At 40.3% G+C, this 14,042-nt stretch overlaps 1 protein-coding gene across 4 annotated transcripts in view; it reads right to left on the bottom strand.

Moving 5' to 3' along the window:
* The window catches only part of DENND6A (DENN domain containing 6A), a 56,142-nt gene extending 45,312 nt beyond the window's left edge, over nucleotides 1–10,830 (bottom strand). For 3 of the 4 annotated variants that reach the window (XM_040628649.1, XM_040628651.1, XM_040628650.1), the window contains exon 1: nucleotides 10,582–10,830. In XM_040628649.1, the coding sequence (XP_040484583.1) occupies nucleotides 10,582–10,821 (240 nt within the window). In that variant the 5' untranslated portion in view covers nucleotides 10,822–10,830. The remainder of the gene's footprint in view (nucleotides 1–10,581) is intronic. The other variant, XM_040628652.1, reaches the window with a different exon arrangement.
* Between the last annotated feature and the right edge of the window lie 3,212 nt (nucleotides 10,831–14,042).

Raw genomic sequence — 14,042 nt, 5'->3', positions numbered from 1 at the left:
ACAACCCTGAGATGGAGACCTGAGCTGAGATCAAGAGTTGGATGCTTAACCAACTGAGTCACCTAGGTGTCCCCAAAATAAAATATATAAAAAAAAAATATGTCTTCAAAGATTAGACAATAACACTCATTCCAAATGAAAATGGAAACTGTTTACAGGCAAAAAAAACCCAACTTTACATTTTTCAACTGGTTATGTATCATGTAATTTTTACAAACTGGCTGGAAAATATTTTAAGATAAGTAAATATAATATAATATCTTTTAAAAGGCTTTTTAATACGAAAAATAAAGCAATGACACCCCTGTAGCAGTGAGTACACCTAACACTGAGATGCTGATTGTTAAATACCATTCTGCAATAAAAAGAATCAGGGCTTCTTGGGGAGGTAGCTGATTACAGGGCAGGGACAGGAAAACTACAAGATGAGCCTGGAGAATCTTATTGTGCCAGGAAGGAAGTGCTCAAAAAAAGGAGGCGGGCAGGATTAAAGGACACAGGAGCCAACATAAAAAGGTACCAATGCTCAAAGCTGGAATGATTTGATTAATAAAATATATAATGATAGTACTAGCTTATAACCCAAATAATAAGATAAGAAGCATCCTTGAGTCCATATTGATATAGATGGATGGATGGATGAGAGAGAAGGGACAACTCTTCCTCATAAAAGAATTTCAACTTACAAATATAGAAGGAGTAAGGAAAATAAAAAACAACTATTAGAACACCAGAATAACAATTGCTGCAGGTAAGATCCACTCATGGGTGCTGAATTAGCAGGCAAAGCTTAGAAAACAAGATACTGCAGTTTCAATTTCTAACAAAATAAACACTTACTAATTACAAAGAGAAAAATAGTAACTTTATAGGGGATAAACATGACAGATATCATCTCAACCAAGTGATCAACGTTAAAATCACCAATAATGAGACATTTTAATTTGAACATCCTATACTTCCTGATATGATGTCTGGAGAAGGGCACATCATATCTGGGGTATTCTTCCCAGTAACTCATAACCTCAGTCTAATCATGACAAGATACCAGAAAAACCAAAATTGAAAGACATACTACAAAATATATGAACAGTATTCCAAAGTATCAAGGTCATGAAAGACAAGAAAAGATTGAGGAACTCCACAGATGGAAGAGGACTATGGAGATATGATACCTATATGCAATGTAGGAAACTGGACTGGATCTTGAAACAGATAAAGCACATTAGTAGAAAAGCCGGTGAATCCCAATAAACTCTGTTTTTTAGTAAATTGTATCATGCCAATGTTATATTCTTAGTCTTGATTATTGTACTACGTTTATGTAAAATGTTAACTTCAGAGAAAGCTAAATGAATTACTTATATAACTCTAAGCCAAAAATTCCATCAAAATAAGGTTCAAAAAAATTAACACTTCCACTTCATATCATATATAAAAAGTAACCCAAAGTGGATTAAAGACCTAAATGTAAGAGTTAAAACTACAAATATCTTAGAAGAAAATACAGGAATAAATCTTTATGGCTATGGATTAGCCAATGGTTTCTTTCTTTCTTTCTTTTTTTAAATTATGCTACATTAGTCACCATACAGTACATCCTTAGTTTTTGATGTAGTGTTCCATGATTCATTGTGTATAACACCCAGTGCTCCATGCAATATGTGCCCTCCTTAATACCTATCACCGGGCTAACCCATCCCCCCACCCCCGCCCCTCTGAAACCCTCAGCTTGTTTCCCGGAGTCCATAGTCTCTCATGGTTCGTCTCCCCCGTCTTCCCCCTCTTCATTTTTCCCTTCCTTCTCCTAATGTCCTCCCTGCTATTCCTTATGTTCCACAAATAAGTGAAACCATATGATAATTGTCTTTCTCTGCTTGACTTATTTCACTTAGCATAATCTCTTCCAATTCCATCCAATGGTTTCTTAGACATAATAAAAGCACAAGCAACCAAAGAAAACATAAATTGGACTTCATCAAAATTTAAAACCTTTGTGTTTCAAAGAACACTACCAAGAAAGTGAAGACAACCCACAGAATGGAAGGAACTATTTGCAAATCATGTATCTGATAAGGTTCTAACTTACAGAATATATAAAGAATTCTTACAATTCAGTAAAAAAGTCAAATAACCCAATTTTTAAATGCGTAAAGGATTTGATTAGACATTACTCCACAAAAAATATACAAATGGCCAACAAGCATATGAAAAGCCACTTGACACCATTAGTCATTAGGGAAAATGCAAATAAAATTATAATAAGATACCATCTCATATCCACTACGATGGTTGTAATAAAAAAGACAGACAAAAACAAGTGCTGACAAGATATGGAAATGAGAACACTCATACATTACTAAGGGAAATGTGAAAATACAGCCACCCTGGAAAACAGCTGAGCAGTTTCCCAAAAAAGTAAACATAGTTACCTTATTACATAGCAATTTCACTCCAAGACAAGTGAAAACATACGTTCACACAAAAACTTATAAAATGCATGTTCATAGCAGCATTATTCCTAATACCCCAAAAGTAGACAAAAACTCAAAATTTTCATCAAATGATGAGTGGATAAACAAAATGTCATATTTCCATTTAATGATACAAATTCAGCCATAAAAAGGAATGAAGTACTGATAAATACTACAACATGGATGAACCTGAAAATATTATACTAAGTGAAAGAAGCCAGACAAAAAATGCCACAGGTTGTATGATTCCATTCATATAAAAATGTATAGAATAGGAAAATCCATAGAGAAAGTAGATTAGTGGTTGCCAGAGTCTGGGGGGAAGGGGTGATGGCTCAGGACTGAAAGAGGACATAAGGGAAATTTCTGGGGCAGTGGTAATATTCTGTTTCTTGAGCTCTAGGGTAGTGAAATGGTATGCTCACTTTATGAAAACTCACCAAACTCAGGATTTGTACGCTTTCCTATTGTATGTTATACTGCAATAAAAATGTTTACTTATTTTTAAAAGTGGGAAAAAATGGCCTGACATCACAGTATCAAAACAGACTGGACCCCAGTCTAAGATTCCAGCTCACTCAAGATCTAAACTAAATTACGCTACTGGAAAGTGTGATCAGTTTGAACATGGAACGGACCGTGAAGCATTTCTCTCTAATAGGAGTAAAGTTTAGATACAATTGTCCATGTTTCACATCATTCATCATAGTAAATAAAGTGCTTGTGAACAGACTAACTGGAGAGGGGAATATCCCAGATTTCTCCATGTTGGGATTATATAATTTCATAATAGAACCAGAGATAAGTAGCACTGAAGAAGCCCTTGTACAATCTGGGGAAAGCTCAGATCACTAAAGCTTTAACTCTCAAGCCACAGAACTACATCAAGCTACTATGAAGTGCTACAAGTTCACAAGGAAATTTAAAGGCCACTATTAGTACCTGCAAACCCTCCCATTATTACCCTCACTGTTTAATGGCCTACCGTCCGTGCTAGACTAGAAGCTCAATGAAGGGAGGGTTCATGAAGGCTTTATCTCCAGAACACAACAGTGTCTGGATATGCTAGTTGCCCAATTAAATATCTGCTGAATAGATAGTTCAATGAGATAGTCCAGCAACATACAATTACACAAAACACCCATTTTGATTAAAATAGTAAACTTGCTGAGGAGCAAATACTGGGGTTATGGAGCATCCAGTTTAAGAGGTAAAGAAACAACCCTTCACACAACTGCCTTCACCCTTCTCAAAAAATAAACAGAAACTTTGCTAAGATAAAGAAAACTGTAGTGACTACCTCAGGCCCCACCCTGCTAGGGGATAATGGGGAATAGACAAAAAGCAGAAGTGAAAAAGAAAGGAGTCAATTCTCCTAACTATTTTTAAAAAATGGCACAGAAGTTTGCCTTCACCCGACAACAGAGCTTTATCTTCAATTTGTTAAAAAAAAAAAAAAAAAAAGTGTGTGGTAAGGGAAGAGGGGGGCCAAGATCAGTAATCCAAATGAAATCATGACTCACACAATCTATTAACAACAAACTGTCCTGCTTTTTACAGATTATTTAATTGGCCTGAAATTATTTTCAGCAAGAGGTGGAATACAAACTATATGTACATGCAAATAGGCTATGTCATAGATTATCAGCAAATAAAACCTAATAAACTGGATTTCCAAGAAATGCTTTATTTTTCTTTTAAGTATGTGGGGGTCTTTTTATTTATTTATTTAGTTAGTTAGTTATCTCTACACCCAACAGGGGGCTCAAACTCACAACCCCAAGATCAAGAGTTGCATGCTCATGTGACTGAGCCAGACAGTTGCCTCCCTGGGAAGTGCTTTAAATACTTGTGATTCACATCTGAAACTGTGGGTTGTTTTTTTTTTAATCAATTTAAGGCAAAATAATAGGAGTAAGAGAATAGCCAAAAACAGTCCTACACTGATTACTGAATGTGCAAGGACGCTAATTATAATAAGGGACCAACATTTAGGCATGCATTAAATGACAGGCATTAATTCTTACATGCATTCTCTCTCTTAGTACCTCCAACAACACTCTCAGGATATTATTTTTCCACTTTATAGTAGAAGGAAACAAGACTCAGAAAATTGAAGAAACTGGCCAAAAATCGGACAATTGGCAGATGTTCAAAACCCCACACGGGGCTCCTGGGTAGCTCAGTCATTAAGCGTCTGCCTTTGGCTCAGGGTGTGATCCCGGAGTCCTGGGATGGAGCCCTGCATCCGGCTCCCTGCTCTGCTGGGAGCCTGATTCTTCCTCTTCCACTCCCCCTGCTTGTGTTCCCTCTCTCACTGGCTGCCTCTCTCTCCGTCAAATAAATAAATAAAATCTTTAAAAACAAAAACAAAAACCCACAGCTTGTGCTCTTTTCACTAGAGGGAGAGGGACAAGCAGACTCTGCACTGAGCGTGGAGCCCAACTTGGAGCTCCATCCCACCACCCTGAGATAATGACCTTTCCCAAAACCAAAAGTTGGATGCTTAACCAACTGAGCCACCCAGACACCCTCTCCTTTCTTAAAAAAAATTTTATTTAAAAAAATTTTATTTATTTAAAAAATTTATTTTTTTATTTTTATTTTTTGAGAAGGGTAAAGTCAGTTGTATGAATGGTTCTTTCTTTCCCTCTTAAACTGGGTGCTCCATAACCTCAATTTTGGACTGAAATTCTCCAAAGAGTTGATAGGTAAAGTCTTCAAGGGGGAAAAGCTACCAATGATGCCTCAATTCTTATAAAATCAAGGACTAGAGAGGTTTGGAAGGTAACCTCAAATTACAGAAATGTCAACTTCCTATGACATTCTGTAAGTTCATGTGATTTTTTCTTAGTTTTAGAGCAGTGTTATTTAATGAATTATATAATCTTTTTTTTTTTCAGTTTCAGAGGTAGAATTTAGTGATTCATCAGTTGCATACAACACCCTGTGCTCATTACTTCCAGTGCCCTCCTTAATGCCCATCACCAGTACATTAAAAGGATTATTCACCACGACCAAGTGGGATTTATTCCTGGGCTGCAAATCAATGTGATATACCATACTAATAAAAGACAAGAACCAGATGATCCTCTCAATAGATGTAGAAAAAGCATGTGACAAAATATAGCAGCCTTTCTTGATAAAAAAAAAAACTCTCCACCGTGTAATGTGATTTAAAGGCTCTCAAAAATTCCTCTCTCTCATTCTCTCTCAAATAAATAAATAAATTTTTAAAAAACAAAGGGGGGGTGTCTTGGTGGCTCAGTCAGTTAAGTGTCCAACTTTTGGCTCAGGTCATTATCTCAGGGTGGTGGGATGGAGCCCAATGTCAGGCTCCATACTCAGTGCAGAGTCTGCTTGTCCCTCTCCCTCCGTTCCTCCCCTCTCTCCAACCGCCCACCCCACCGCACTCTCTCTTTCTCTCTCAAATAAATTAAATAAATAAATAAACAAATAAATCTTTAAAGGTTCTCAGAAATTCAAAACATTTCTAAGATCCATGTACTGGTAGCAAATAACTCTCTACACCTGAAGAAAAAAGAAAAACCACTACCCAAGTTGAGAAAAATGGTTAAATAAATTATGTTCCATAAAACTGTACTTACGAAGAGTCTTTAGTGATCTGGCAAACTGTTTATGAGAATGTTATCAATAAAAGCAGACTCTGGGGATGCATGGGTGACTCAGTTAAGCATCTGCCTTCAGCTCAGGTCACGATCCCAGGATCCTGGGATATAGTCCCTGCACTGGGCTCCTTGCTCAACAGGGAGCCTGCTTCTCCCTCTCCCTCTGCCTGCCGCTCCCCCTGCTTGTGCTCTCTTTCTCTCTCTGACAAATAAATAAACAAAATCTTAAAAAAAAAAAAAAAAAAAAGGCAGACTGATAGTAGACCTGTTTGGGGGACTGCTGCCCAGCCCATGCTTTGGAAGTGTCCCCTCCTTCTTTTACAAGTGGCCACTACTGTCACTGAAACGCTGTCTCCTAACACAGATGACTGAACAAAAGGCAGCACCTGACCCATGCTGAGCCAATCAGATACTCCAGTATTTGAATTAAGCTTCAGCCTGGTTCCAGAATACAAAAGTAGAGTTTAGCTAAAATCAGTATCACAGTAATCCAAAGTCAAGAGAAATCGGGGAGCAGAAACTGAGACCCTTGCAGAAGAAACCAGCCTCAGCACAGAGAATGGAACAGACTTGTAAAGAGAAGCAGACAAAAGACCACACAGCTCCAGAGAAACAAAGGCAAAAAGCCTGAGGCTTTCCAACTCGCATGAGGTTCATTCCAGCTTCCTGCAACTGGGTTCCAAGAGACTCCTTACAATCAATCTTTTTCTTAAATTTATTTGAAAGCATTTCTGTTCCTAACAATCAAATTAATTCTTGACAGATATGAAATTATGTAAAAAAGGCACCAACGAAAATGTCAACTATTAATAGCACTTGTTTCTTAGTATAATTATGAGTGATGTTTTCTAATGGTTATAATCTTCTTTCTTGCCAAGTTTTCAACAATGAGCGTATTATTACTCAATCAGGGGGGAAAAAACTTGAACAAATGAGGCAATTCTGGATTCAGATAATTAAGGCTTTACTATATAATCAGGTAATTTTAGAGCTGGAAGTGAGTATATAAAATCCGGAGGATTTGAAACTTTGTTCCAGAGGACACGTGGATTCTGTGGTGATGCTCTAGGGCCACTCTGTGGGAAAAGGAAGAAGCTGAGCACACCTCCTATAGTCAACCTTTTATAGTCTCTTCCCAACTTAGGATACCCTTCATTGTCCCCTTTACCAAGGACAGGGCCTAACAGGCATTTTATGCAAAATGGACCACTCCCCTAACCACACAAGTCTTCAGCTGATTATTTGCCCCAAACCTGGCCTGAGTACCTTCCCCTGGCGTATTTCTTTATTGAAGTAGCTGAAAAGGGCAACTTCTCCACCATAAAGATTATAGAAGCTAAGGATGTAAGTTGCAGGGAGCATGAAGCATGAACAAAATCCCATAAAACAAGAAGAGCATAAGCAAGAGGCTTCCAAATTATGGGCTCTAGCTATCTTACGAAGCCCCAATAGGTTTGTACCTTGAATATCTTGAGAAATCTGTTGCCTTACAGCAAGTTTCCTTTTCTGCTTGAGCTATACGTTGTTGTCTGCAACCCAATATACATACACAGGCCCCATCTCAACCAGGTTAGCCATTGAGGTCCCATATTAGATTTTTATTAACAGAGGGAAAAAAGTTCCCCTGCTTTAAAAAGAAAAGAAAAGAAAAGAAAAGAAAAGAAAAGAAAAGAAAAGGAAAGGAAAGGAAAGAAAAGAAAAGAAAAGAAAAGAAAAGAAAACCGATTCTACTAGCGCACCTTCATTTTACTAGTGAGAAAATTAAGGTTTGAAGGCCTCGTCTTTACAAAGCAACGTAAGGATTTTCTCCATTGAAAAATGGAAAAGGGAATTTCAATACCTCCCAAATACAGACTTAAATAGATTTTACTGAGTCACAAGTACTATTCCAAATGTTTCACCAACATTAATTTATCTAATTCTCACAGCAATGCCCTGATGCAGGTACTGTTACAGAGGGAGTGTGAGCCAAGCGTATTAATCTAGTTACAGACTCAAATCTAGGCAGTCCAGCTCTGGAATCTCAGTTCTTGACTGATACGCTATACTGCCTCTTTGTTAAGGATTTAAGCTTAACCAAGTGGTGCTGATTATGCATTTGTCTAAAATTTGCCAATGAGGGGCGCCTGGGTGGCACAGTGGTTAAGCGTCTGCCTTCGGCTCAGGGCGTGATCCCGGCGATCTGGGATCGAGCCCCACATCAGGCTCTTCTGCTATGAGCCTGCTTCTTCCTCTCCCACTCCCCCTGCTTGTGTTCCCTCTCTCGCTGGCTGTCTCTATCTCTGTCGAATAAATAAATAAAATCTTTAAAAAAAAAAAATTTGCCAATGAAATGGTACTTTCTGTCCTGGCACAACAGATTCTCACATCCCTTTCAACCCTAAAATTCAAAGATGGTGATGACTCAGGTGGCTTCTAGGATATTATAGTCCAAACTTAGTTTTTACCTATTCTTTAATTAATTTCCTTTTTGATTCTCCATGGTTGTTCATTATAAGAATAGGGGCTGGAGCTACTATATGTCACTGCTCCAACACAAGTCTACATTCACGTTCTTGTCCCATTACAGCCACCCCACCTGTCCATTTTTGGCCTGGATATGGCCATAATACAAAAGTGAAAAATATTTTGCAAGAATTTAATTATATTTAGTACTAATTTGTGTTCCTTTTTTCTTCTTTTAAAAGTGGCAAGGTACAAGATTCTACATTTCTCATGAAAACAAAACAAAATTGTGCTGCAACCCATTTAATGTGTTTATTTTTTTTTGGATCCTTCATGAGGGAATCTTCCCCACCCTCATCCTATGCCTTCTAAAATCAGCAATTCTTAATCTGGGAACAGTAGAAGATCCACAGATGACCCCCAGAGAGTTCACAGAAGCATATATATATATATAATTTTGTATTAGCAAGCATTTTTGTAACGGAGTTCATATTTTTTTAAAGATTCAGGAGGCACAAAAATTTAAGTACTGACCTAAAGAAAAGTGTTCAGTAGCATATCCCATGGGAAATGAAATTCAAAATAAGTCCTTTAATGATTCACATTTTTGTAGCATCTCAATTATCCTAAATATTGTTTATTTGGTCAGAAAAACATACCTAAAATGTCCCAAATGAAGACAGTCCACAAGGATCTCCTTCAGCTATTTTAAAATACAATCAACTACAACAACACACTCCTAACTTTATGGTTAAATTGTATTTTACTACATATATAACTTCAGGTTAACATGTCAATGTAAATGATAGATGATTTATAAATCTCTAATTCAAAGTCTTTGGAAACTGTTGTTTGCCTCAATAAGATAAAGAACTGTTCATGTTCTATCAAGTACATACGGAACACCACTATGTACCAGGCATGGCATTTGGCCCTATCTGCTTCTGTGATTCTTGGTTCCCCTCTAAATTGTAGTCTAAATCTACAAATACAGGTTAAAGCATTTCGTTTATATTTGTATGCTCAGCAACCACCATAATGCCTAGATCTTAGTGGAAACTTAATGTGTATTGAACTGCCTAATGATAAAACAGAAAAGGCAGGTTGAATAAAAAAGTAGTAGCTTCGCTTTAAGAAAAACCTCCCTGGCCAATTTTTCTAGCTAACTCATGCCACTAAAGTCTGAACGAGGTGGTTCATTAAAATCTGTCATCATCACCAAAACAAACAGACAAAAATTTTCTAAACATACTTCCTTCTAATATGGTTTTCCTTGGAGACAATGACAAGCCATGTCTTATGCTACAAAAGGGAGCCTAAACAATGTCAAGAGTAAAGAACATTCGAAGGCCTTTCAATAAGGCACCATAAAGATGGAAAACTTGAATGATTCATAAGCAAGATGAACTATGAACTATGTTCATCTTGATAGTAGCTTTCAGGCCAACTGTTTCAGAAGCAACATCAAGAAATAACAGAAATGATTTAAAAAAAGAAATAATACAAATGAGGAACAAAAGGGGGAAATGGAGAAAATCATGCTGAGATAAGCATTTCGGCTCAGGCTGAGTGGAATGCTCTCAGAACTACTGGAAATGGCCAAAACGGTCTAGGAGTCTAAAAAGTTGGTTGTGTGAGGTTTGGCTATTATAGTTCACCATATGTCAGGGGCATTGTTCGCGGCTTCAAAAAGACCCCAACATCCTGCCTGCAGGCTTCTCCGGGTGCCGCTAACCATTTGTTACTCCTGCGACACCGGGTTAAAAACAAAAACAAACAAAAACGAACCTCATCAAGTATTTAGGAGGGGCCTAGAAAGAACTTTTCACCCCTAGCCGCAGCCCACGATCCTCCCACGGGAACTGCCAATGGACCGCAGCCCGTCCCGACTGGCGGAGGGGCGGCCGGCCACGCCCGGATGCGCGGCAGCCGGGGTCCGGGCCCGCCGATTCGCGGGCCATACGCTCTGCTGGGGCCGCCCCGGCCAGGGGACCCGGACGAGGCGCCGAGGGCAAGGTGCGGCCGGGCCTCACCTCCACGGCTTGGCCCAGCTCCAGGTCGAAGCCCACCACACACACGCAGTGCAGCCAGGCCGAGAAGCCGTCCCAGCGCAGCAGGCCCCGGCCGCGGCCCTCATCCTCTTCGTCGTCCTCCGGCGTGCCTCCCGCCGCCACCACCACGGCCGGCGCCCCGCGCTCCTCGGCCGCCGCCACCGCCTCGTCCAACGGCCCGCGGGAGCTGGGCCCCGAGGCTGCCAGGCCCCGCAGAGCCATCCGCCGCCCCCTTGCTGTTCGCGCCGCCTCCACAGCACACCGCGCAGCAGAGCGCGCCCGGCTCCGCGCAGGCGCAGCCGCCGCTGCCGCAGCCGCAGCTGCAGCCGCCGGGGACGGGCTCGGCCGGGGCGGGGACGGGCTCGGCCGGGGCGGGGCCGTGGGCCACGTGACCCTGGGAGCACGGCTCCGCGCTGCCGCTTCCTTGCGACAGCGCAGACGTGGGCTCGTTTTGCGGGCGCTTAGCTGGGATTGTGAAGCTAGCCCTGGCATCCTTGTCTTAAAGCTCTTCAAGAGTGGTTTATGAATCCTGATACCCTTCTTCGCAGTCCAACGACCAGGGGAGGAATTATTCTTGGAATGACACGTTCAAAAGTATAAGGTATTATTAAATTATTACACATAGTGGTAACGATAGCTAACATTTACTGAACACTTACTGTGTCAGTTGACGTGCCAGCAAGTACTTTACAAATATTTACTCTATTGACTCTTCGCATCATGACCAGTAGGTAGACTTCATTATTTCTTTTTACAGATAAGGAAATTGAGGTTCTGAGAGGTTACATGACTAGCTCAACAAGTATTACAACTTTGATGTCGGCTTTCAGTTCACTCTGCTGATTCAGAGATCTGCGCCTTCACTTAGCTGTTCCTTCTCCACCAAGGTCCCACCCACCTTTCTTGGCCTGGTTGCCTGTGACTCATTCAACACTCGTACAACATGTGCAGTGCTTTCTGAAACACCAGTTTGGCCTCCACAGCAACCTGTAGATCAGTCTCTTAGCAAGGGCCTAGTCTCAGGCAGCTTTGTGGTTGTTGTTGTTTAGATTTTTTTTTAAAGATTTTATTTATTTATTTGTCAGAGAGAGAGGGTGCTGGCACAAGCAGGGGGAGCAGCAGGCAGAGGGAGAAGCAGGCTCCCTGCCAAGCAAAGAGCCTGATGCTGGACTCTATCCCAGGACTCTGGGATCCTAACCTGAGCCAAAGGCAGACACTTAACCAACTGAGCCACCCAGGAGTCCCTAGATTTTATGTTTAAGTAATTTCTGCATCCAAGGTGGGGCTGGAACTTAAAACCCGAAGATCGAGAGTTGCACGCTCTACCAACTGAACCAGCCAGGCACCCCAAGAAGCTTCGTATTCTCAGAGATCAGCACTGTGCTGAGCACCCAGGAGGCACTTATTCTACTGAATTTTTACTGATTATTGGTGCAGTGTGATACTACTGATTAGGATTTTATTCACCACCTACTGTGCGGAGTATAAACAGCACAATGAAAATAATTAGGAAACACACAAGAATACCCCAATAGAAAAATGAGTAAAAGACAATGGATAATAACTCACAGTAAACAATTTTTTTAAAAAAAACATTACAGTTTTCATGCTTTTACACGTGTTATCTCATTTAATCCTCCTAGCAACCCCGAAAGGCAGATCTCATTATTATTCCCATTTTTCCAGGTGAAGATTCTGAGGCTCCACGAGGTGATGATGATGCACAACCAACAGGTGGCCTAATGGGTTTAAACCCTGATCTCTCTGAGTCAGCCTAAGCTCCTAAGCATTTTGCTGCCCTGCCCAGTCAAATTTACCCCATTTGATAAACATTGTTCTGTATACATCCTTAAGATTTTTATTTGGACCGTTAGCATCAATATTTCAAGGAAAGGGTCAAGTATCATCAGACATCAATAGTTATGTTTGCTAGAGACTATTTTTAGTACATAAGATGAACTAGGAACAGCATTAAAGTTAAAAGCCAAGTCTGTGGCCAAAGCAATCTGTCCTCCTACTCCAGAGAACTACTACAGTTAAGAGAGAAAAACAATGTTCTGCATTTAAGTTAGTCTTTAAACCCACTATTAGGAGAGAACAGTAGCCCTTACTATTAAAAACAGAACTAGGGCGTCTGGGTGGCTCAGTCAGTTAAGTGTCTGCCTTCAGCTCAGGTCATGATCTCAGGGTCCTGGCATCAAGTCCCAGGTTGGGCTCCGTGCTCAGGGAGGAGTCTGCTTCTGCCTCTCCCTCTACCCCTCCCCACTGCTCGTTCTCTCTCTCTCACACACACTCTATCTCAAATAAATAAATAAAATCTTAAAAAAAAACAAAAAGAGCACTGGACTAGAAGACAGAAGTTCTGGATTCTGTCGCTGCCTCCACCCTTGATCATGGTAGGCAAGCTGCTCTAAGACTCAGTTTCTGCGTTGATGAAATAGGAATGATCATTCCCAGCCTACTCATCTCACTGATGGTGGGGAAGAGCCAAGCTATCTCAATGCACTCATTTTACTGGGTGCTACCTCATTATTAATAATTAATAAGCTTTAAACACTACTTGTTCCACAGGGCTGCTTCTTTGACATGTGGATACAGACTGCCATTCCCTGAAATGCTGTTGCATAATTTGAATTAAGAGTAATTTTGTGGGGCTCCTGGGTGGCTCAGATGGTTGAGCATCTGCCTTTGACTTGGGTCATGATCTCCAGGTCCTTGGAATCGAGCCCGGTGTCAGACTCCTGGCTCAGTGGAGAGTCTCCTTCTTCCTCTCCCTCTGCCTCTCCTCCCTGCATGTGCTTTCTCTGTCTCTCTCTCAAATGAATGAATAAAATCTTTAAAAAAAGAAAAGAGTAATCTTGCAAAATGTAACAACATATGAAAATGAAAACAACATATTAAGAGGACTGCAACTTTGATGACAAAGAGAGCACACCAGGGCTCTAAATCACTTAAAGGTGGAAAAAAAATCATTTTGTTTGCTTTGGAAAAGACTAACAAACATGACTAAAATCCACAACCACTAGGAGAACAGAAATTTCCTATTGCTTTTTGTTTCTTTTCATCCTCAAAACTTTCGTATTTGACCTTCTCATCAATTTTAACCTAGTTTCTATGGTTAATACTTACATAATACTTATATGGGACCTAAGGGGAAACGTGCTAATACTTCCTTCCCTCTTAAGGCTCTGCATTAGAACCTTTGATTTTGAAAGGACCTTGGATCAGGCCATCTCTCCAAACTTCCCATCCTATTCATGAATCTTCTGATGTTTGGTTAGCCAGCTGCCATTTCAACGTGCCTTATTAAAGTAAAGCCACTACCTTGCAAAGCTGCTATTTTCTGGATGTTCATAAGGGCTAGAAAATTCTTCCTTTTATGGAGACAAGATTGATCAGCTGCTTTGTAATGTATACCCCTTGGTCTAAGTTGTGCTTACTGA

The sequence above is a fragment of the Ursus maritimus genome, unplaced genomic scaffold (assembly GCF_017311325.1).
Source record: "Ursus maritimus isolate PB19 unplaced genomic scaffold, ASM1731132v1 scaffold_14, whole genome shotgun sequence".
Taxonomy (NCBI): domain Eukaryota; kingdom Metazoa; phylum Chordata; class Mammalia; order Carnivora; family Ursidae; genus Ursus; species Ursus maritimus.
This window is presented reverse-complemented; position numbering and strand designations above follow the sequence as displayed.